The sequence below is a fragment of the Trichosurus vulpecula genome, chromosome 1, assembly GCF_011100635.1.
Source record: "Trichosurus vulpecula isolate mTriVul1 chromosome 1, mTriVul1.pri, whole genome shotgun sequence".
In the NCBI taxonomy this organism is placed as follows: domain Eukaryota; kingdom Metazoa; phylum Chordata; class Mammalia; order Diprotodontia; family Phalangeridae; genus Trichosurus; species Trichosurus vulpecula.
Window position 1 is genome coordinate 286184405 of NC_050573.1, and position 26405 is coordinate 286210809.

Genomic DNA, 26405 nt, shown 5'->3' on the forward strand with positions numbered 1-26405 from the left:
AGACTCACATGTCCAAAAATATTCCTGGCAGCATTATTTGAGACAACAAAACCTAGAAACAAAACACATGTCCAATAATGGCTAACAAACTATTACCTATGTAGGTATTACAGTGTTATTGTACCATAAAGAACTTCTACAAAGAACTGACCAAGATTCTTGAAACAAGTTTGAATATCCCTTGATACTCAATGACGTTAATGACAAGATGGCCATAAGGAGAGAAAAAAATTAGGATTAAGAAATTTAAAAAGCCAAAATTACATTACCTAGCAGATGTATCTTGGACATAATGAATTCTAAAAGAAGAAAGTTAAAATGTGCTAGAAGTGGTGAGTCCCAAAGAACACAACAACAACAACAACGATAAAATTAAACTGACTCTAAATAGACAGGAAATAACTGATTTCTAATGTGGAGGTTCATTTTAGAATTGGTTGCCTTTTACAATCAAAGGTCAAAATCCAAATCCAATGAGAATGTGACAATGAAAACTATTATGCATCTCCAACAACTCCAACTTGACCCATTCAAAAAAAACTGTTTGAATAAAAGAAGGAAGGATAGTAAAGACAGTCATTCTGACTATCATCACTTTTTTTTATTCTAGTTTTTTTATTAATTAATTTACTTATTTTTTAGTTTCCAACATTCACTTTTATAGGATTTTGAGTTCTAGATTTCCCCCCCTCCCCAAGATGGCATGCAATCTGATATAGGCTATACATGGATAATCATATTAAACATATTTCCACATTAGTCATATCATCATTTCTTAAAAAATACTACAATAAAGAGTCCAAAACTGGGAAATAAGTATGAATAAAGCCTGATATGAAATGCAGCTAAGGCTGGTCATATTAAAAGTATTCACAGGTGAAACATGAGGGAGGACAACAAACAGATGGAAAATGAAATTAATTTCTCAGTGCTTCTATGGATGTCTATTCTCATTATTGATGATAGTGGAAACTCCACATTTGAGCTCTAACCTTTCAAGACTCGAAGGACTATAAATGGAAATAGAAATGATACTCAAAAAGATGAAATTGGGAATAGAAGCTGGGCTAAAGCAAGTGCACACTGAGGAAACCAATGCCAGAGGAAATAGAATAGAGGAAAGCATTAAGGGCCCAATGTAAGATATTCCAAAGCAAGGAAGGAGTCTATGTGCTTTAAAAAAAATTCTAAAGTTGCTTAAAAAAATAAAAGAGATTTAGAGGCAATCAGCAACTGACTTGCATTTTTCTTTTCACCTGTGTAAAATCTTGATGAGAAGAATATAAATGCATAGGATATTCTTCCTTAATTAGAATATGAGAAGGAATCAACTTTTGCAAATGATTTTCTACAGTAGACTGCATCTTTAGGAGTTACATAACTGACTGAAAAATGTTTGAGAATTTGGGAAATGGCACATTACTTTCAAGAATCCCAATAGGCTTACATTTTTTTAACACCGATACTCTCCCACCAAGTGTGTGTGAATCATAAAATAAATGAAAACTCAAAAGAATCAAAATTGCAGATATTACAATGTCCCAATGTGTTTACTGTAAGTAAAGAAAATGAGTGATTCAGTAAAAACCAAATGAAATCTTAAAGATTCTCCTACAAGAAGATATATCCCATAAATATATTATGATCATATAAGATATATTTCAGACCATTGTTGTTGTTGTCGTTTGTCCTTCATTCACAAAGAGGACCAATGACATCAGAAAGGTGATGTCTTGACTTGTAAGTGTAATAGTAATTAAGGTGGGACTTTTTGCTTTTCTTCTCTTCAGTGCCTTTAATGATTCTGGCCTTTGTTTGAATGGGGCAGATAAAGTGGAATCTTTTTGTCTTGGTTATTTCTCAGCACAGAGACAATTGGGAGTCATTTGTATATGATGCCATACTGGGGATGGGGAACTATCCCACACCCAGCCTGGGTGAGGTCAGAGCCCTCAGGGCTATGAACAGGATATAATTGAGGACAGTTTGGCTTTTTACTTTTGGGGGGCACACTCATGGAAGGAGTGTTGAGACTCTGGGTAAGCTGCAACTGCTCCCCGCCCCCGCCCCAGCTTTACAACTCAGATGTTGGTTCTTCTCTGGTAACTATGTGTTATGATTTGAATCAGACAAGGTCTGTCTGTTGACCTTTGTAATGTGTTTGTGTTTGCTGTGAAGTTCAGGGTGCTGGCTTTTTCCCCTGAACTAAGTGAATGATATTTGTGTGTTGGTTTTGAAATAAGATTGTTAAGCCCTTAATGCTACTTTCCTTAGTAAAGCAGATCAAAAGGACCTGTGTTGGCACCTTTCTGGATGCTGGTTGTTGGTGGATCTTACACCCCCACAGCAGCTGCTAGCAAGATTGTGACTACAGTAAGTGAATTGGATTTAAGTGAGGCAGGGATATGCAAAGTCACCAACCTCACTCTCTCCTCCAGGGCCATCTGGGTCCAGTGGCAAGATACAGTTCAAGATGACTAGAAATGACCCTGATGCAGTGGAAGACCTTGGCCTTTTTGAGCTAAAGTCTTTCCCAGGTCTCAGTTTTCCTGAGGCAAAGATCATTCAGCAATTAAGGCCAGGTAAGAAATGAGGCAAAAATGGCCCCTTTTATCTAGGCAAAAAAAAAAAATCATTTGGGAGGGGAAGACCCTCAGAGTTTCTGGCCAAAACAGAAACAATTGCTATTTATACTCACTCTGAGCCATCAAAGACCAAACAATGACCAAATGAGGATTGGGCTGGGCCCTATTGTTGGCCAATAAGTGAGAGCCAGAGTGACTTGGGTTTAAGGCATTGTCAAGCAGCTTGATTTGAATCCCAGTGAGGTTTTCCAATGCTGTATTTCAAGAAATCACAAATGAAAGTACATGGGACAAAAGACTTAATTGTCCGAGTTTTTTTCTTAATGGTAGAACAAATAAGTAGAGAAGAGAAAAAAAGGAATCTAGCCTATAAACACCAAGATATGTTGTGAGGCTTCAGTGATCAAAATTTATATTCCTTTGGGCAGGGCACCCACATGATTCCCTATGCGGACAGAGAGAGAGGAAGGCAGGAAGACAGGAAGGCAGGATGGAAGGAGCATTTCCCAACTGGAACTGGTCAGTTGCATCCCCAGTGGGGCAGCTACTACTATTCACAGATTGTCATTTATCTTTTGTTTTCAAAGAGGACCAATGACATCCGAAAGGTGGTGTCTTGACTTGCAAGTGAATTGGATTTAAGACCATAGAAGATTCCTGGATAGATGCAACCAAAGAGAAAACTATTCAATGATCCTCTGATTATCATTGTCTACTGAGATATAAAACAGGGAGATACTCACCAAAAGTGTGTGCAAATATAAAAAAAGATGTCTTGCATAGAGTAGAAATAGAAGAAAGATTCTGTAAAGATTGTGAGATTCTCCAGATGTTTGTGTTTGCAAATTATATTGTGATGATTACATTAACCTACCAAAATACTAGAGGGCCCAATGTAAGATATTCCAAAGCAATGAGATCCATAGCCTTTAATACCATTACAAAAAGGTTCAGCCTAACAATCCACAATGAAAAAAACTAAATAGATGAAAGCTGTTTATTGCCCAGACTATGGCATTCAGTTGGATAGACGTCTCATTAGGTCAGTATATTAGTACATATCTTAGACAAAACACAGGCTCAAAATTAAATAGAAGGAAGAAAACAAGTTAGATTACATTTGGGAAACTGTACAACAATCTCAATCTGCCCCTGGGGGAAAAAACTTTTATGACATCAATCACAAGACACCACATTCTCCAAAAAGTCGAAAGTGTGGGTGATAAAAAGAGCAATGAAGAAATTCCCTGTGGAGGGCAGAGCCAAGACGGCAGAAGAGAGGCAGCAACACAGCCAAACTCTCCCAAAATTATCTTCTGAACAACTTTAAAATAATGTGTTAAATTGAATTCTGGAGAAGCACAACTAACAAAAGGTCAGGATGAAACATTTTTCCAGCCAAAGACAACTTGGGAGGTCAGTATGAGAGGTCTACAACACTGGGCTGGCCCCCAGCTGAAATAGTAAGGCAATAAACACAACATATACAATAATTGTGCATATACATCTATGTAGTTCTGTATCACAATGTATGAGAGACTCTCCATAAAGAAGGTAAAAGAAGTATAATATTTATTCAGACACCAGAAAAGCATATCCCATAACCAAATGTTCAGCTCCCACAGCCAGTCAGCCCACTTTATCATAACAGCAAGGAACTTAAAACACCATTATCATAGCCAGGAAACTTGCCATCCCAAAATCTCTCTGACCCCCTGCTGGGGTCTTCCCCAAAACAAACTCGCAGTACAGCTAAGTCAGCCTATTCAGCAATAACAATCATGAGGGCAGCCATTAGCAGCCACCAGCAGCCATAACATCTTTCTCTCTCTCAGCATTTTCTGTGACATAACTCCCTTTTCCTCTCAGGAAGCTCCTCCTACCATGTACCTTAGGCTTCCTGTGACATAAGCAGGTCACATGGCCTATTAATGGGTGGGAAAGATCTTCAAATCAAAATTGCTACTACACCAGCCCACAAAGCACATGATGCATTAGCAACAACACTGGTGGGCCTTGGAGGTGGCTGTAGCAGTAGGAGCAGTCATGGGAGCTCTTAGGCCAGAGATGGTAAGGGTATTGGACAATTGATCAGAAAGAGATTACAGTGGACCCTCAGCCAACAATAGGCATAGAACCAGACGCTGTTTGGCAACTCAATTGCCTATGTGCAGCTCTGGGCTGCATTTCCAGGAAGGAGAGGAAAGCTTATGGTTAGCTATAAGGAAGTGGGGCCCTAGTCACAGTTCCAGGGCAGAGAGATGCGCTAGTGTTTGCAGCTACAGCAGAGCAGTGCTTGCAGCTACAGCAGAGCAGGGACGCTTCCTGGGTAAAGACCATCAGAGCACAAACCAGAAAAGCAGTGACCACGACTGTCCCCAGATCATACCATCTTGGAAGCACCAAAAACTTGCAGAATCCCAGAACTAGCTCTGAAAAAGCAGCATAAAAAAGCCTGAAGCTTAGAACAGTGCCTCCCCACCACAAGGTGAGCAGAGTACAACGTTAGCATAAAGTTCAAAGTCAAGAAATAGGCTAGAAAAATGAGTAAACAACAATAAAGAACCTGGCGATAAAAACTACTATGGTAACAAGGAAGATCAAGATATAAACTCAGAAGAAGACAACAACATGAAAACAACTACAAAGCTTCAAAGAGGGGAAAAACATAAATTAGATACAAGCACAACAAGAATTCCTGGAAGAGTTAAAGAAAGTGCTAAGAATGGTAGAGGAAGAACTGGGGAACGACATGTGAGTGATACAAGAATAGCATGAAAAGAGAATTAACAAGAAAATACACCTTAAAAACTGGAATTGGCTAAACAGTAAAAGAGGCACAAAAATTTACTGAAGAAAATAATTCCACAAAAATTAGAATTGGGCAAGTAAACACTAATGACTCTGTAAGACATTAAGAAACAATAAAACAAAATTAATGGCTTAAAAAATATAAGCAAATGTGAAATATTTCCTCAGAAAAAAACAACTAGAAAATAATTTGAGGATAGTTTATGAATTCTTGGACTACCTAAATCCCTAATTTATTGTTTTTAGAATAACAAAAAATATTTTACTAAAACATAAGATTTACAGAAGTTTCCAGACAAGCCATACAAAATGGTCACAAGCTTTTCTTGAAGGGAGATTTCTACACTTGACAGCAGAACCACGATATTAGTGAGGGCTGTGAGGTTCAATGTTCCCATTTTTGTTCAAACAACCAAGCTTTTCCATCTACAGCATCTAAGGAGTTAGACTTGGCTAGAGGGCATATTCTAAAGTACAACTGGTTAGCTGCTTTAACCAATGCAATTAGCATCACCATAAAAAGGGAAAAGGAGCCCACAAAACTGGAAGAAGAAAAAAGACATACCCCTGCAGCTAACTGACAACTACTTTCATTCACAGTGCTGATACTTAAACCATGATGAGAGAAATGAATAAAAGCAGAGCTGGGCCACTGCTTTTAAACAATTTCACCACAATCCAGACGATACTTCTAGCCTCTGCTCATGCATTACAACAGTGAATCAGGACAAGACAGAGATTTGCTAATGTGCATTTAATCACCAAAGGACTGAAGATGGTCTGGGTTTTTATTCTGTAATGTTTCTAAGACTGTGTCCATTAAATGCAAACAAAAAAGGAAGAGGTCTTCGCAGAACAGGAGAAGTGATGCACACTTGATGTTGAAATTGAATTTAAATATTATTCATGGCATGCTCTGGTTGTTTCTATGGCTTGGGCTTCATTGGTCTTCCATTGTTTGGCTGCATCATTTGCTAATGGATCATCTGGATTGGGAGCACTTAACAAAGCTTGGATTGAGAGCAGCACTGTACAGATCTGTGCTGGAGACCATTTATCTTTCAAAATATCTAAACACATTCTTCCCAACTTGTTTACATTAGGGTGATAAATTTTGGTCATAAAATGTACTTTAGGAGCTGCCATTGGGTATTCTTCTGGAAGAAATAGTTCAAGTTTAAAAGCCCCTCCCTCAAAGGGGGAATCCTGTGGGCCTGCAACGACCACATGAAAATAACATGCGCTGCTTTCATCTGGTTCTGATTTTATCCCAGGAATTGGTTCTGCCAGAAAACACTGGGTTTCCTTAATAATCCTGCAGGGCAGCCTGGCCATCTTGTCTGATCCAGAATTCAGCCTTGGGGTCAAGTCCCTAAAACCATAATTTCAAAAAGAGCCCAGACATCATATTTCAAGAAATTATCAAGGAAAACTGCCTTGAAGTCTCAGATCCAAGGGGGTAAAATAAGAATTGAAAGAATCTACCAATCATCTTCTGAAAGAGATCCCCAAATGAAAACTCCTAGGAATTATTATAGCCAAATTCCAGAGCTCCCAGTTCAAGGAGAAAATACTGCAAACAGTCAGAAAGAAACCAGGATTTAGCAGTTTCCCTATCAAAGGAAGAGAAGACTTGGAATATGATACCAGAAGGCAAAGGAGCTAGGATTATAACCAAGAGGAGTCTACCTAGCAAAACCAAGTATAATTCTTCTGGGGGAAAATGGACATTTAATGAAAGGATGTTCAAGCATCCCTGGTGAAAAGACCAGAGCTGAATAGAAAATCTGACATTCAAACACAGGATTCAAGAGAAACGTGAAAAGGTAAACATGAAGGAGAAATCATAAGGGACCTAATATGGTTAAACTGTGTACATGATGATACATGTAACTACTAAGAGCTTTATCATTATTAGGGCAGTTTGCATAGACAGAGAGCATGCAGTAAGCATAGGTGTGAGTTGATTATGTGGGGATGATCTCAAAAAAATGAAGGGGTGACAAGGAAGAATGCACTGTGAGAAGAGGGAAAGGAGAGGAAGAATGGAGAAAACTATCTCACATAAAAGAAGTACATGAGGAAGAGTTGTTAAGTGGAGGGGAAATGGGGGAGTGACAGGCAATGCTTTAACCTTACTCTCACTGGAATTGGTTCAAAAAGGGGAGAATACATGTACATGCTCAGTTGGGTCTAGAAATCTATCTTGCCCAACCGGGAAGGAGGAGGGCAAAAGGACAAGAGAAAGAGTGAAAGTGATAAAAGGTGGGGTAGATTAAGGAAGGCAGTGGTCAGAAGCAAAATGGACTTCTCAGAGGGGACAGAGTAAAAAGAAAGACAGAGAAGGATAAACAGAAGAAAATAGGATGGAGGGAAGTACACAATCATTAAGCATAGTTTTGATGAATAGAATGTGAATGGGATGAAGTCATCCATAAAATAGAAGCAGATGGCAGAATGGATTAGAAACTAGAATTTGATAATATTTGGTTACAAAGAAATATACTTGAAACAGAAAGAAAAAAACACACAGTTAAGATAAGAAGCTGCAGAAGAATCTATTATGCTTCAGTGGAGGTTAAAAAAAAGGTCAGGTGTAGCAATCATAATCTTGGATACAGCAAAAGCAAAAATAGCCCTAATTAAAAGACATAATCAAGGAAACTACATTTTGCCAAAAAATACAATAGAAAATGAAGTTGCATCAAAAATTTTTATAGTGTCTCTAATAAAAAGCCTTAATCCTGAAAATATATAGGAAACTGAGTCAAATTTATAAAAATAAGAATCATACTCCAATTGATAAATGATTAAAGGATATGAACAGGCAGTTTTCAGGAGAAATCAAACCTATCTATAGTTATATTTTTAATGTTCTAGATCCTTATTGATTAAAGGAATGCAAATTAAAACAACCCTGAAGTACCACCTCACAACTATCAGATTGGCTAACCTGACAGATAAAAAAAAGCAATAAATGTTGGGAAGATGTGGAAAAAGAGCAACATGAATGCACTGTTTTGGTGGCATTGTGAACTGATCCAGCCATTCTGGAGAACAATTTGGAACTATGCTCAAAGGACTATTAAACTGTACCTACCTTTGCCCCAGCAATACCACTATTAGGTCTCTATCCCAAAAAATATCAAAGGAAAAGCAAAGACCAACATGTATGAAAATCTCTATAGCAGCTCTTTTTGTGGTGACAAAGAATTGGAAATCAGGGGATGCCCATCAATTGGGGAATGGCTAAACAAGTTGTGGTATATGATTGTGATTGAATACTATTGTGCTATAAAAAATGATGAACAGAATGGTTTCAGAAAAACCTCAGAAGACCTATATGAATTGATGCAGAGTGAAGTGAGCAGAACCAGGATATCACTGTACACAACAACAGCAATATTTGTTACAATGATCAACTGTGAAAGACTTGGCTACTTAGATCAATACAATGATCCAAGACAATTCCAGAATACTTGTGATGAAAAAAGCTCTCCACCTCCAGAGAGAGAACTGGTGCACTCTAAGTGCAAATTGAAGCTATTTTTTTCCACTCTATTTTTCTTCCTTTTTGTGACATGGCTAATGTAGAAGTATGTTTTACATTATTTCACATGTATTACTGACATCATATTGCTTGCCTTCTTAATGGGTAGGAGAGAGGCTGGTGGGAGGGAAAGAATTTAGAACTAAAAATTTTTTTAAATGTTAAAAATAAAATATTTTTTAAAAGAGACTCATTGTAGGTATAAACAATTTTATTATAATACAAACAATGATTACTTGAATACAAGTGGTATATAAAGACTATCCAAAAAAGTATAAATGGAAAAAGAGGTAGGCTAGTTAAGTACTCAGAATGGGTAATAAAGAATGTATAGCTCAAGTACTATCCAAAATGTTAAAGGACCTGTTGGGGAGATCCCATGTCACATGTAAGAAAGAACATGTACAAGAATGGCATATGATGAGAAGCCATGGATAAATTATAATCTGTACCAAGAACTTAGTACCCATATCACTGATATCCCACATCCACTGATATCATAGAATAATTGAATTTAAAGTGTATATGGTACTGTGCTAAGACCCAGGAATACAAAGCAAAATATTCTGATGTCCATCCCCCTTATACCGCTGTGAGGTGGACAATTTGTTCTCTTCATTAAAAACCGGAAAAGGGAAACCCAAAGAGCTTTTGTTCTAGACTGATGGGGGGAAAGTGGAAATTAAGAACATCAAAACCATAGTGACTAGCAAACTTGTTTTATTCATTTTAACTGCCATAACCTTTTGAATTCTATTTCTTTGATACAAATTTTGCCATTTAACTGTTTTTAAATGTCATCACTCAGTCAACCATAGTTAATATTTCTATATCATGTAAATATTTGATGTATTAGCTATCAATCAAATGTTGCCTGATTCTCTTAAACAAAATTAATTATGGAGTAGGTCAAAGGCTCATGAAGGGTAGCAAATGATTAATTTACCAGTCACTTGGATTAACAGATATTTTATTAACCTCGAAGCACTGGATACTAAGAGCAGATTTCTGACACATTAAATTTTTAAAATTTCTATGCCTAAATATTTTATTATCCTTATTTAGTATATATCTTAAAAATATAAAAGAAGTGGTATATAATAAATAAGTTATTTAAGATCTCTGAAATAATCTCGACTCATATTCAAAAATACTTATGTTTGAAGCCTAACTACAATTGCTATTTCTGTATGTTAGAGCAGGATTATAGCATTTTAATAGTAATTACAGGGAGATATAATTTTTAACCAATTTTGCATTTGAATGGACAAAAAGCCACACTGACAAATGTGTATTTTAATCCATATATTTCTCTTACGTTAGGTATGATGTAGTCAAAATAAACAATCGGAGGTTTCCAATGCACATGTGAATGCACATAGGCTCAAATACTTTCGATATCTAAGTCTCTGTTTCTCTGAAAAGAACTCTTTACCTTTTACATTCTTTCCAAATGCCATAGAAGAGCCAACTCCTTCTTGCTCTCTGCTGTTTGATTTCTCCTTCATGATCTCATCTTCCTCATTGGAAGCATCATCAGAGGACTTTTTCTTTTTCTTATGTCGAGGAGGAAGCTTCTTTGGGAAAGTAAACATTGGGAATATCACGAGAAGCATTGCAATGGCACAAAGGAGGAATCCACTCCACCTAAAAATCAAGAAACATGAAGAGCCATTTATGACTTAGGTGGTATGAAGGGCAAACCAAGTAAGAAGACAGAGCAGAAGTGATCAAACTTCAAAGAGATACAAAATATTTTATCTTCGTTGATCAACAGCTAAAAGGAAAAAATAGCTAAAGTAAATAACTAAAGTGAAAGGCTTCTCTTATTCTGCAGCATAGTAAATGGCAAGCCCACCCATAATGGCAACAGTTAAACACTATTAAAATTTTATTCTATTCAATAATATTTCCAAAGAACCTAATTAATGTGTTTTTCACTGTGTTTTCATCTCCTTAATGGAAGTCACCAAGCAAAAGTAATCTTCCACTCCAGTCTTATTCCAGCTCCACAACAAGCCATGGCAGTGACTCCAGGTTCTCAAAGCTATGCCAGCAGAGTGAAAACAATGTAGGTAACCCGTATCCATTGCTCTTGGGAGGGGTTGTGTTTTTTTTCCCTAAAATCTCATTGACTCATTTTCCCCACAGCCAGTGTCTCCTTTAGGAACATCAGTGTCTGACTTGTGCCTCCATTCAGGGTTTCCTCTGGGAATATCAGAATTTAGCTCATATCTTTCCCCCTGAAGGTGCTCAGATTCTCAGGCCTATGAAGGCATAGAAATGTTGCAAGCTGCATCAGCAGGCATGTTTCCACCAATGCGATTGCTGGTATCTTTTTAAGAACTAGGAGATAGTAGGGAAACCACCAAAGAAAATTTTTTAAATTTTTTTTTATCTCCCAACACACGTGCTACTGAAGACATGGGTCTTCTATCAAACGGGGGAAACAAAACCATTTCAGATATTAACAAAAGGCATTTTTTAACCTGCCTGCTGATGGTTACGTTTTTATTTTGACTAAAAGGAATCTGCTGAGTATCTCTTCTGTACCCTGTACTTTGGAGAACATAAAAAAAAGTGTGAGGTGTGGGCCCTTCCCTCAAGGAATTTAACATATAGATAAAAAAATCCACTTAAAACAGTAAGAAGAGTATAGTCTACGATGAAGTGTTAGAATGTGGGAGGAAAAACAATAATCATAGCCAGTATTCCTATAATGCTTTAAGGTTTCCAAAAATAAACTTCTATAATGATTATCTTAAAATCTGATCTTTCCAACAGAGGTGTCATTCCCATTTTACAGTTGAGGAAAACAAGGCTTACAAGGTTACAAGAATCTGGGGCAGAATTTAAACTCAGGTCTTCCTGACCTCAAGTCCAATATTCTATCTACTCCGCCACCTGAGATTAAACATGCTTATGAACCTCAGCAAAAGGGGAATTAGCACATACTGAAGTATAGTGAAAAGCTTCATGGCAAGGGATCTGAGCTAGGCCTCAAAGACTGGATAGGTTTTAGATTCTGTCTATATATAAACTGAATATCACCATGCTACAGCCACAAATTCTTTTCTTATTAAGAAGTAGTTGTGTGTGTTTTTAATGCACAGAATCCCCCATACTAGGTTCCTCTTTCAATCAATCACCTATCACCTACTATGTGCCAGGCACTGTGCTAATTATACAGATACATATTTGTATACAAATATGAAAGTGAGTCAGTCTTTGCCCTCAAGAAGTTTATATACTACTGGTATCATAAATAAGGTTACAGGAGCCTGAAAAGCAAATATAATGCCACAATGATATGTGGGAATGGGGGTTCCTACCAGTGAAACTCAATCACCTTCCTTTTACTCCAGCAGACTCATCTCTGGGCCAACATTTCTTTCATCACCATCACCTCCCCCACCCCCACCCCTGCCTGCTTCTCTCTTACAGGTCTTAAGAACTGGCCTGCCTTCTCTCTTCTGATTATCACTACATCTCTTCCCTCTGACTAAAGCTTTTCTCCTCCCTGGTCTGCTACTGCAGAAGTGAAATATGATTCTTCTCCCCTATTCTCCTGCTCCTGCGCAAGCCCTGCAGCCCTTCTGAGATTTCCTAAGGGATTTTTCTGTAAGTAACTACAGAGAAACTTAGGAGATTAAAAATAACAAACCTGAGGAAGTTACACAGCTATAAAAGGTTATAAAGCTTTCATAATAAAAGTTATCTCAGGTATTCACTGGGGTGTAAATATATAAGGGCTGATCTCAGCTCCTTCATGATCTCCTCATTCATGTCTCCCAAGAGCCAGTCATTCTCAGCCTGTCTATTAATTATTATTCATATACATATATATATATATTATATATATATATATATATAAAAATTGTTAATAGGGCTGGTGCCCCTGGATCATATTCCTCCACCCCAAGTTCTATCCCCTAACCCCCTTTCTTTCCTTCAGTAGACTGTATAGGGAAGACAAACATGAACATAGATGTTCTCACAACTCACAGTTATATAGACTAAATTTAAGGTTTGCAAGGCACTTTACATATATTGTCTCTTTTAATCCTCACCCTAGTCCTGGGGAGAAGTAGCACAAATATTCTTAGACTCATTTCAAAGATGAGGAGATGGAAGCTCAGAGAGGTAAACCTGGTCATGGTTGCTAAGCCAAGTGTCAGAGCCTGGATTTGAATGTTTAAGTCCTAACTTCAAATCCAAACTTCTGTTTTGCCATATAACTCTGTCTCTTATAGGGACAGAAGTTTTATAAAGGAAAGAAAAGAGGAAATTCCAAGTTTCTGTGTTTATCTCTATCCCTCAGTTGTGATCACTTCCTTCCCTACACTGAAAAAAACAAAAAATAAACTTGCTTTGAATTTCTTCCATATATAATTATTTTGCATATATGTACATGCGTACACATTTTCTCCCCGGATAGAATACAAGATCTTTGAGAGACGCTTTCATTTTTTTCTATACCCCAACTTCTAGCATGATGCCTGGCATATGGCAGGCATTTGGAGAATGCTTGTTCATTAACTGATATCTCAGTACCTCCCTGTTTCACATAACAATAAAATAACTCTCATTTATATAGTGCTTTAAAGTTCCCAAAAGTGCTTTACTATCAACAACCCTGTGAAGTAAGTAATATACTATTAGCATGACACAGTGGATAGACAACCAGCCTTGAAGTCAGAAAGACCTGGGTTCAAGTCGTGCCTCTGACACATACTAGCTGTGTGACTCTGGGTATATCACTTAGCCACTCATGCTCCAGGCAACTTTCTTAAGAATTTAAATTTCATAGAAGGTGCCAACCTGCATTGGTAGAGAGAGTTTTATCATCCAGGAAGATCCCTATACCAGTGAAATCCCAGGTCCAACCCTACCCCCTTTCCCCTATATAAATGAGGAAACTGAAGAACAGAAAAGGTGTCTTTGCCATTAGCACACACCCAGTATCTGTAACATTCAGACCTAAGTCTTTTACATTCTATTAGTGATGCCACACTTGCTCTCAAAAGAAAAGGAAAAAAACCTGTCTTGGGTCATCCCAGAGACTGGGATCGATCATTTTATCTTTAATTTGCTTTAATGTATCTGAAGATACATTCTAATTATGAGTGTGGATGAGCTAGAAAAAACACTTATGCAAATTTAGAAACCTAAACACCTCTCACCTTATGTCTATCATAAACTCCCTCTTTGTCAGTCACTCTTGTTTCTGGGATTCTACCAGCCACTTCAAAACTGCTTCAGTAAGTCTGTGGTCTCATCTATTATGGGCACTCCCTCCACTGATGAAAATCATAACCCACCCACGTCTTCTTGTCTTGTATTATTCTCATCCATGTTTTCCCATGATCCTCCATAGAAAGAGCTGCCCAGTCTTTGGAATGGTCTAAAAACTGTGTGATTCTTACTACTTTCTGCTCCCTTCAATGTTCCTTCTGGTATCTCTGTGACTGGAAGTAGAAGGAGGTCACATAGAATGAAGAATATTTTTAAGTTTTTCTTTGTTTTATGGGTTATCATGTCAAAGAATTCATGGCCTAGTGGCAAATTAGTAATAAGCCTCCTGTTATTTAGCTAGATTGGTTCTCAGTTGTCTCAATCAGTCACCAGGACCATACTTCAAGTCTTTCCAACAAGGTAGAACATGCTAAAGCTTATGGTCTCTATATAAACTTCAAGAACATAGAGTTCCTTGCACACCATACTTAGGCATCTTGGGAAAAAAATGTATAATTGTAAAGAAATATTCCTAGAAAAGTTGCTGATATTTGAAGTTTCATAGCTGAATTATGAGACTGAATTTTCAAAATGTCACACACTTATAAGAAATGGGGATGATACAGACCTCAGGAAAAAAAAAAGAAATAAGATTCAAATATGACATCTATAAAACATCTACAATATTGCCATAGGAATGTGTGTGTGCATATATGTAATCATAGTACAAAAAAAAGAAAAAGAAAATAGAGGTTCCAAATGGAAAATCTCATTTCTAAGCAGAAGAAAGCTACTTATAAAATTTTAACAGTAATATCCTCAGCTTTCCAATTTGGAAGCTCAATGTGTTCAACTATATTTTGAAAAGAAAGTAACAAAATCACAATGAGCCAATTCAACTTCCTTCCTGCCCAATATATCATAGAGCAGTCGTAGCAAGGATACCTACATTTGCTAAGCAATTGATCCCATTCATTTATACTTATTACAATAGAGTCCAGTATTAATAATGATAGCAGTAGTAAAAGCAAGAAACATTTACCTCTGCTGCTCCCTCAGGATTTTCTTCTCCTTCTAGCTCTCTCATGGAGCCTTTCCCAGGTCTTTTCTCTCATATTTTGCTCCTCCCACCATCAAAAGCTAGCAAAGAACAATTATCTGTCCACCCCAACCTCCATTATCCCCAGATTCTTCAAGGATTAAGCATAGTCTTCAATAATTCCTTTATGTTTGGTTTCTGTAGCACCACTTTCCTGGTCCTCCTATCTCCCTGAGCTTTCCTTCTCTCTACTTGTCCCAGGTGTTCCATTTTCACTGTGATTGACCTTGCAGGTCTAGATACTACTGATATATGAATTCATTTTTAACAGATTTCATTGACATTTGTTTTTATATCACCTAGATTTCCTCTAATCTCCCCTCCCTCTTCCTAGAGATCCAAAACAATGATTTTTCAAGAAAGTTGGAATAAGAGGGAAAAAAATACATCCAAAAAAAGGACCTAGCCTTCTATGCAATGTTTCCTATCTATAGACCCTGTCACCTATGCAAAGGTGTAGGAAAGAATGTGTTCTTTTTTTTTCTTTGGAGTGATGTATTAATTTCTACCAATAGAAATTACTTATAACAAGTCCTCTTTACATTACTCAGGAAATTGAGGACATTCTACATAATCTATCATTCTTTTCACCTCAAAACTTGACATCATCCCCCATTCTCTTCTCCTTTCCTTCAGTCTCTTACAATGTCATTCTCTCTGTCTCTCTGTCTCTCTCTTTCTCTCTGTCTCTCTGTCTCTGTCTGTCTCTCTCTCTCTCTGTCTCTCTGTCTCTCTCTCTCTCTGTCTCTCTGTCTCTCTCTCTCTCTCTGTCTCTCTCTCTCTCTCTGTCTCTCTCTCTCTCTGTCTCTCTCTCTCTCTGTCTCTCTCTATCTCTCTCTCTCTCTCTCTCTCTCCCTCTCTCTCTCTCTCCCTCTCTCTCTCTCTCCCTTCCCTCCCTACTACCTTCAAACAGGCCCAAGTCTCTCCCATCCTTAAAGAAACTTCACTACACCCTTAAGTTATCATCCTAAATCTCTCGTCCCTCCCAACCTAGCTCCCTGAAAAAAGCTGTCTGCACTGATTGCCTCTACTTCCTCTCTTCCCATTCTTCAACACTTTGCAATCTGGCTTCTGACTTCAACAATCATCTGAAACTGTTGTCTTCAAAGTTACTAATAATCTCTAACTGCCAAAGTTGGTGATCTTTGGCATTCCTGATCTTTCACTCCTGCATTTGACACTGTTGACCACCCTTCTACTTTTCCAACCACTTCTTACTTTCCTTTACAGGTTTAACAAGAATCATGCTCTTTAACTGTGATCCCCAAGACTCTGTCTGAGCCTTCTGTCTTCATTTTCTCACTTGGTGGCCTCATCAGCTCCCATGGGCTTATCATCTCTATGCAGATGACTCACAGATCTATATATCCAGCCCCAGATTCCCTTCTGAATTTCAGTGCCTGGCATCCCCAATTTACGTGCTGTTGAACATCTCAAAAGGAATGTCCTGGAGACATCTCAAATTCAAAACACCCCTACTCCTCCAAAGAGTTCTCATTATCTTCCTCCCCACAAAAATCCTTCCCTATTCTCAACTGTCCTCATTCTGCCGAAGTCACCACCATCCTTCCAATCTCCTTGCCTCATGTCTCTTCTCATGCTAGTCCATCCTTTGCACAGGTGCCAAAGCGCTTTTCCTTAAGGGTTCATCTAACCACATTATTCCTCTACTCAGTCGACTCTAGTGGTTTCTTATTGGCTCTAGGATAAAATGTGATCTATTTAGCTCTTAAAACCCTTCACTACCTAATCACCACTTCATTTTAAGTTACTACCCTTCCAGCATTTTTGATAGAGCCAAACTGCCTTTCTCTCCATTCCTTATATCACATTCCATCCCCTTTCTCTGTGCCTTTACAATAGCTATTCCTTACACCTCAAATGCAAATGGGCAGCTAGATGGTACAATGGATAGAGTGCTGGGCCTGGAGTCAGGAGTTCAAATCCAGCTTCAGACACTTAGTAGCTATGTGACCCTGGACAAGTCATTTAACCCTGTTTGCCTCAGTTTCCTCATCTGTAAAATGATCTGGAGAAGAAAATGGCAAACCACTCCAGTATCTTTTCCAAGAAAATCCCAAATAGAGTCACAAAGAATTGAACATGATTGAACAACAAATGCCTGAAATGCACTCCCTCCTCACCTCTACCTCATAGAATCATTCTCTTATTTTAAGAGCACTCAAATTCAAGCAATTCATCAGCCTCAGCCTCCCCTAGTAGCAAGGGACTACAGGCATACACCATCATGCAAACCTCTAAAATTATATTAGCTCACCCAGTAAGCTTTTCCTAACCCCCACCCCCAAACACTAGTGCCTTCTTTCCCAAACTACCTTGTATTTAACTCTTTGTATTTTTATTTTATATGTACATACTTATATAGGATCACTCCAAAGAAGACATAGGAGAAAACATATCTCCCTCATCTTTATAGAGGTGGCAGAGTTCTTAGGTGGGGAGCATTGCCTATAATGCTAATTTTTCTAAGTATTTTTTTTCTCTTATTCCTCTTTTTCTTTTCTTTTTTTTTTTTTTTGAAAGATCTTTGTCATGGCTTTCTAGAAGGGGGTGGGAATGTGGATGATATAAAAACAAAAGATGTCAATAGAATCTATTTTTAAAATTCATATATCAGTAGCATTTGGACCTGTGAGGTCAATGGTAGTCAAAACAAATCAAAACACTGGTTGTTGAAAAAAGATCACCTAGGACTAGATGAGAGAGGAGGGATGCTCTGAGCTAAAGAATACTGGGAAGGGGATATTCCAGAAGCTAAACATGTGGGTATAAAAAGCTGAAGAATACATACATATATACATAAATATAATCATCAATACAGATATAGATATACATACCTACATATACATATATGTACAAATATGTGTGTATATGCTGGTGTGTGTGCATATACTCATATACGTAAATATGCCCACAAACACACTTTTTGTCTAACATTAGAAGATAAGCTCTTTCAAAGTAGAGATTGTTTAATCCTTTGTATTTGTATTGTGCCTATAACAGTATCTGACGCATAGTAGGCATTTAATAAAAGTCTTGATAGGCTTGATTGATTGTACTAGAGATGAGGCTAAGTAGTAGGTGGATCAAGCCTGTATCACTATTATATTATGATTACTCTATGCTGAAACTGCAAGTGCATCTCCCATATTGGGAGACTTCTAAGCAAAATAAATTTTCCTATCAAAAATGATGTGAAGAAGGAGGAGGAAGAAGAATTTTATTTAATTTGCATGTTGAGAGTTTGAGTTCCATTTGATGCATAGTTGGTGATAACCTTGTAAATCTACTTCCTGAAATTGCAACAGGTTTTTTTCTTCTAATTTCTATCATTGGTCTTGCTTTCTTTCTTTAAGGTAACAGAAGTTTCAGTCAAGGTCATACTCAGGATATTTCTTAGCATCCGCACTGAACAAATGGACCATTCTGAGATAACCATCACTTCCCAAAGTCAATGACTACACAATGTTTTTAGGTTAACCAAAGAAGGCAGCATGGGGTGGTAGAAATAGGACTCAATCTGAAACCAGAGGACCTGGGTTCAAATCCCAGCTCAACCACTTGTGTGATCTTGGATATATCACTTAATCTCTCTGGGTCTCAGTTTTCCTCAATACGTAAAATGAGAAGATTGGACTAGATGATTTCAAAGGTCCTTTCTAGCTCTTAATCTGTGATCCAATGAACTTTAACAAATTAACCCACCGGTTTCCCCTTGGACAACAAATGCCTATGTCTATGGCTGCTAAGAATCTGCAATATATGCCAAGGTGGAAGGCTAATGGTAAGTGTGGAAAAGGCAATCCATTGTGCTAGGTTTGCGTACCCTGGATACCTAGAAGACTGCCCACAAGCTCAGGCATATGGTCCCAAACCAATAGTGTTCTTAAATCTTCAGAAACTTGAAGAGCAGCAACCTTCTCAAAAATGAGGTATGTCAGAATCAGAACATTTTTTGCAATATAAGCAGAAGTAATCTGGCCTCAAATCACATTCTGCCATGCGACCCTCACATGCATACTGGTACTTGTACTGTAGGACACTGAAAAAGCTGGTGTTGAACAAGAAGAAACTCTATATACCCAGAGGAGTGTGCCCTTCATCTGGGAGTACCAGAGAGGTCATGAATAGCATTCATATCCCCAACACTAGCTACACATCCATGACCCAAGCCAGCTATAACTCAGCTCTATCACAAATCATTTTCTTCAATAAATTTCAATGGAATATATGTGAATTTTGTCTTGAATTCTGCCTTCGCCTTTTAGTGGCACAAGGTAAGATTTACCACATAACTCATATGATATAATATAAAGTGCTTTGTATACCTCAAAATGCTCTATAAATCTTAACTTTTATTATTCCATGCTTAGCACAAAGTAAATGCCTAAGAAATATTTTTATTGATTAGCTACATTTAAAAACAAGGAGCTATCTAATGTCAGGAAATGGAGAGGAGGACTTGATCACTCCTCACCCCCAGTTCTTAGAATTAGCCTCAGGAACCTACAACACTACTCAGTCATACTACTTTCTCTTTCTGAGTTCTCTACCACCTGCTACCTTCCTACTTTATGGCATCACCTGATAGCCATCCTTTCAGTTCTCTAGTCAAACCATCACCTCCCTCATATATGTGCAACACTTTCCTATCTTTAAACCTTTGCTTATATTGTTTTCTAAACCCGGATACTCTATCCCCCAATCTGTTGAAATACACACCATTCTTCAAGGACCAGCTCAAAAGCTCTAACTTCCATGAAGCCTTCTCTATTGTCCTCACACTCATAAATAGCCTTCCTTTCCTTAGATGTTGCACAGAGTTTTGTGCCTTTCTAGTGAACTTATAAATTGTATAATAAGCACTGTGACTGTGATTCGCATGCATATTCTATAGTCATTACACAGTTCTCTGTCCCATACACAGTTCCATAAGGACAAGAACCATTTGTAGTTTCATCTCCCCAGATGCAAAACAGTGCTTTGCACAGACTAGTCAAATAATAAATGATTGATGAAAGAAGTCTAGAACTGAGATCACTTGACCCATATAGCAACAAAAGCACTGTGTTAGCCATAAGGCCAAATTTGCCATCAAAGGAGGTTCTTTAGTCCAATAAGCCTGTTGAGTCTTCTTCCAACTGGCTTCCTTGGTCCTGGATTCTACATGGAACAACTGAGGCATGAGGTGAGGGGAGAGGAGGAGGAACTATAGTACCAAGGAACTAGAATCATATAGATTTAGAGATGGAAGGCACATTCCAGGTTATCTATTCCAACCTTTTGATTTTATTGTTAAGGAAACTATAGCCTAGAGTAGTTAAGTGACTTGTTTAAGGTAACACAGAGAATGAATGAAAGTGTGGATTTAAAACTAGGGCCTCCAACAACAAAGCTAGTATTCCTCCCACTGCACCATGCTGCCTCCCAGCTGGGAGTGGAGTGGTAGGGGAAAAAAAGATAAGGTGACTTTTAAAATGGGCAGATATTCTCTAGAATTTTTATGCCTATTTTTCCTTCTTTCATTTTTCCCTACACCCACCCCCAAAAAGAGGATTTGCTAAAATTCCAAATCTGGTCTCAGCTTTTCAAAAAACAAATCTGAAGGTAATTAAATATTTCCTTCCCCCTTTTCAACTACAGATTTACTTCAAATAATTTGCAAATGCAGGTGCCATTGTAACAGACATTTTTCATGATTTATTTTTTTTCCTCAGAAAGATTCATTCAATGATGCCTCCTACATAACCTCAAAACCCTAACTCCTCTTCCAGGGCTCACTTAAATTGATGTAAGGACATCCATCCCACCCACCTCCAAACACAATCTCATATTGCATGCCAATGAGACACTTAAATACCAAAAGTATTTAACTTTCTATTTTGATAATCCAATATGTCACTATCTAGTTTCTGCCAAATACTTCATATCCTTTGTTCATTGGTGACCGGTCAGTGTTATCCATTTTAGATTAGCATGGCATGGGGATGTAATCTTTTCTTCATTTCTTTGAAAAATGTCCATAATGGCCTTTGTGAAAATGGGCAAAACAATGTTATTGTTTATGATCAAATCCTAGCACATAAGTTCCTGATACTCAAAAAAGTGTACTGAGATGTACACAGTACCTGACTGACCTAAAATTCTAGAAACAAAAGGCTAATCTACTTCAAATTATTCAAAATATTCCAGAAACACTCCAAAATATACTTATTCTACTCTCTCATCCTCAATTTCATAATCATTGTTCCTTTTTTTACATTTTCCACAAAAAAATATTTAATTGTATTCATCTGAAAAATATGTAAAGTAGTCACTCATTCAAGAACATTTTATTAAGTAAGTACTAACTATGTCTATGGAGCAGCTAGGTGGTAAAGTGGATAGAGCACTGGGCTTGGCATCAGGAAGACTCATCATCCTGATGAGTTCAAACCCAGTCTCAGACTTGCATGACCCTAGGCAAGTCACTTAATCTTGTTTGCCTCAGTTTCCTCATCTGTAAAATGAGCTGGAGAAGGAAATGGCAAACCACTCCAGTATCTTTGCCAAGAAAATGGAGTCACAAAGAGTCAGACACTAGTGAAATGACTAAACAATACCTCCTATGTCTATATCCCTTTGCTAGATGCTAGGAAGAGCTCAAAGAAAATAAATTTTCCAAGCTGGAAAAAGAATGAATAAATACATGAAACTGCCTGAAAACAACTCCAGGGCAATACAGAGGTTATCTAATTTTAAGTTGTAGTAGCTTTAAACTGCACTAAGACTTTTGGAACAAACAGTACAGTATAAGCAATGGTGTAATGGTGTGGTATATATCATATAAGGTTTATATTATATACAGTAAAGGAACAGATTTTAAAATAAAAGAATTTATACACATCCACAAGAGTGTTGTCATCTTTAAAGTAGTCATTTTGGAAGACTATACACTTATTCCAATGATGTAACTACATCTCCAAAATATTTTTATGGATTTTCTCTTTTTTGGATCTAGTCTTTGAACTGATCTTGATATGGACCTTGAAGGAAGTCTAAGATCTGGGATGTGTGTAAAAGAGTAAACTGAATGATCTTCCTTGTATGTTACTGGTCAGGAAGAAATAGGACTAAAATGCTGAGCTCCATTTTCATGCTATGATTCTGTGACTAGTACTTTTTATTTCTTAAGCACAATCTCTTTCCAAACTAAAGTTACATCTTATAATAAGCTTTTATTTCTCTTCATTCTACACCTTCAGACTCTCAGGTACCACGCTGAATTCTATCTTCTGCCCTTGAAGCTGCAACATGATAAATGCCTCATTCTCCCCTCTACCCAAAGGTTTTCACTAAATGATGATGACGATGATTTAAAATTTTACATTTTACAGCTCTCTACATTTTAAGTATTTTTTATTTAACTCATTTGACCTTCATAACAAGTCTATGAAGTAAACAAGGCAGGAGTGGTTCTTCTTCCTAACTTACATATGAGGAAACTAAGACTCAAGAATGATAAGTAACTTGACCCAAGTCACAGCAAATGGTAAAACCAGAAATACAACCCAAGCCTGGTCCATTGGACTCCTAGTCCATGTCTCCTTCCAAGGCAGCCACCTTACAAGTAACTATATTGTACACAGAATTTTAAAGAATAATTAAATTATGTATTCATGTAAAATTTACTCACATAAGTATATGACTCCAGGGCATCTAGTTTGAGATGTTCAATAGCAAATAGGTAATGCTAGGGATCAAAAGTCAAGGGAAAGCCTGGGATTGTATGCGTGTGGGTGTGCGTGCATGCATGCGTGCGTGCATGCATGTGTGTGTGTGTGTGTAATATCTGTGAGTCATCTCCATAGAAATGATAATTAGACCCATGAGAGTTGGTGAGGTTACCAAGAGAAAGAATGCAAAGGAGAAGAGGACAGAATCTTGGAGGACATCCACAGTTAGAAGAGCTAATATACAAAATGAGACAACAACAAAGACAGAGGAGGGATCAGACAATAGAAAGAAGTCAAACCAGGGGACAACAGTGTCAACCATCTGGAAAATTCATTCTCTGGTAATACCGGGTAAATAATGGTTTTTCCTGAATATGTCCTAAATTTAAAAAAAAGAAAAAAGAAGACTACCAGTGGTGCCAGGCAATTAGAAAATGAATTTATTAGGCTACTAGTTCCTTTATTAAAAGCCATCTCTCATGCTTCATTGTGCAGTCAAGATGACTGAGTTCTCAAAGGTTATGGCAATGCGATGCAAACTCTAACAGATCCTAACAAGCCAGCAAGCCTGTGACTGCAGCCCAGTTACAGAATATGTGTCTGCCACCCAAGAAGCAGCCTTGCTCAATTCAGACAGCCTCATCACCAGAAGGCTGGCCATCACCTGATGAATTATTTTTAGCCATGGTAGTTCGTGAAGACACTCTAGTGAGGCATAAAGGGACTGCTGTCTACATCAGTACAGGGAATACTGTTACCTGATGAAATCCAGAGGTTTTTTTAACATATTGAATTGAGGGTTCTACTGCAAACTCTAATCTTTTGGTTATTTGAACTAAAGTGTTCTGGCTTTGTTAGAAGCATAAATGCCTTCACTAAATGGCAATACAATTGGATTTCCAAAAGCATATTGAATTTCACCATCTTGCACTTCATTTCTGAGACAAAATTTCAGTCAGTATTTTTGCATTGTCACTTGAAATCAATATATTTTTCATCCTTCGTATTAGAATATTATTTCATTAATATGACAATAGTTCTTTCCTTGTTCACCTGTCAGTTCTCTAGTTATAGCATATACACAGAATCAAACAAAATGTTGCAATTTTAGTTACGTAATTTGTTTAATTGACAAATTAAATAACTTATTGCACTTCAATGCAGATTTGGTGCACCTAAATCAAGTATTAAAAAGAACTTGGCATAACTGAACAAATACTTATTTGTGTTTTGGAAGGAATATGACCTCTTAGTAGATGGTGAAGGAAAACAATGGAGTTTTACAGGAAAGCTACAAGATTTCTGGAAGTAAGCTAAGGAAAATACATCCACAAAAGCAAATCTCTAAAGAGACACAGGATGAAAAACTAATGAAACTTAAAGCAATATATCAAGTGTCTCCCCAAATCCTTAGACACTAAAAAGTAAAGATTGGAAAAAAGTTGTCATTAAAATGAATAGGGCTATATAACACTCTAGCAATTGCCCTCCTTTGTTTTCCTCTTTTTCTTAAAAAAATAAAATCTTAAACTTTCCTTTTGAAAAAATTCTACTATGAGAAAACTGTCAGATCCATCAATATCTTGTACAGCTCAGCACTACTATCTGTAAAACACCACTCAGGTACAAGATCACTATAACTGGCATTATCCCACGCAAAAATACCAAAACAAACCTTAGAATCCAAAATCTAAAGAAGGACCCAACAAAAAGCGATAGAATTCAATGTGGCACAAAGACCAGAAACCACGTGACAGAGACTGAGAGAAGGTTCACCTAGACATGTCACATGTGCATGTATGACTTTGTTTGCAATGCAAATGACAGATTTTTTAATACATTTTTAAAAAAAGATATCAATGACCTGATGACAGTTGGGGCAGCAGCAGATGTATCCAAATGTGATTCCACACAGCCCAAGTAAACTCCAATGATGCTATGGACCTATATTAGCTAAAGCTATATTAGGCTTTGGGGTCTGCCTAAGATGTTCTCAGTTGAGGGACCAGGTCCCTCCTCCTCCTGCCCCTGACATTGTCATTACTTCTAAAACTCTGATGTGAAAAACTCTTTTCTATCACTAAATCCAACCCACACCCCAAGCCATAGCTTGGGCTCAATATTTCAGGATTCATCTTCCTGCCTGATCCAGGCTGGCTCTGCTTAGACCTGGACTTCCTTCTCTGAAGTCACTCCTCCAAATGAATCACCAGCCTGAGCAGTCAGTCGGCTTGGAAATTCGCACACTGCCTTTACAGACCCCATTCTTAAATCCTGCCACTGTAGGGTCTGGGGAAGGTTGTGCCTTCTCTTCTCACAACTCTTCCAATTTCAGCCTTTTTTTCCTACATTTTACCCTGTCCTCAAAGAAACTCCATTCCCTTCCCTACCAAATCTTAGCTGCAGGGGAAATCCAATGTAACTCCCCTCCTCCCCGAAGTAAAATCTCCTAAAGTCTAAATTACTTGTGACCGGGGATTATTTTATTTATTACATTTGTGTCTCTAGCATCTGGCACAGTGCTGGCACATCGGAAGTGTTTAATAAGTACCTATTCATTGATTAATTCTTTAGCAATGTAATTCTTGCAATAATCTAATTGGGTAGTTTAGAAGGGAATGGGGGACGAAGACTGAAACCAAAAGTTTTACTGTGAGTTAAAAGAGAAGCCATCTTCCTGCCTTAATCTCTGGACTAACTCTAACTTCCTGTTTAAGCTAAGTCACCGGCTGGACTTCTAAGAGTTTCCCCATATGTAAACACTGAGATAATATTTCTTGAACTTTAATAATGAGCATGGCTTTTTGTTACTGGGCTCTTTCATCTTCAAAGTACACAGCTTATAAAAGGAGTGAAAATAAGAAGTGTTGTGCAGATTAATTAATACTTGTAAAGTACTTTGAGGATAGAAAGTGTTAAATGTTACCATTCTAATAACCTCACAAGCGTCAGGTTAATATTCAGGTTATTTTTCCACGCAAAATAAGCATTTGTCCTTTACACAGTTTCTAACATAGTATTTATCATAGATTTTTCTATTTTGTTCTTACTTTTCAACATAAACAATTTTTAACTAATGGATGCCTGTCACGTGACCTCTAATAATAGCCACATATCAGCTTTAATGTTTACAAAGTCCTTCACACTATCTCACTTGAGCCTCCCGACAATCCTACAGGTACTGCAGATATTATCGTCCCTGTTTTACAGAGGAGGAAGCTGAACCTTGGAGAGGTTAAGTGGCCTGCCTGTGATTACACACTTAATGAGTGGGAGAGGCAGGTTCAGAGCTCTGGTCCAAATCCAAGAGGCTTCTATGAAATTCATTTAAAGTTGTCAACTCTGATGCTACTCATTACAAACCCCAATGAAACCCTCCATTGTGTCTC

General features: G+C 37.6%; 2 protein-coding genes across 2 annotated transcripts in view; both read right to left on the reverse strand.

The window, feature by feature from the left end:
• The window catches only part of SLCO5A1 (solute carrier organic anion transporter family member 5A1), a 184791-nt gene that overhangs the window by 92646 nt on the left and 65740 nt on the right, over positions 1-26405 (reverse strand). Inside the window, exon 3 of the mRNA XM_036758213.1 lies at positions 10382-10593. Within this exon, the coding sequence (XP_036614108.1) occupies positions 10382-10593 (212 nt within the window). The remainder of the gene's footprint in view (positions 1-10381; positions 10594-26405) is intronic.
• On the reverse strand, positions 247-6731 carry LOC118856188 (ubiquitin-conjugating enzyme E2 N-like). Its single transcript, XM_036766328.1, has 2 exons — positions 6307-6731; positions 247-289 (listed from the first exon to the last, which is right to left on the reverse strand). The coding sequence occupies exons 1-2, from the start codon at positions 6729-6731 to the stop codon at positions 247-249; spliced, it is 468 nt and encodes a 155-aa protein (XP_036622223.1).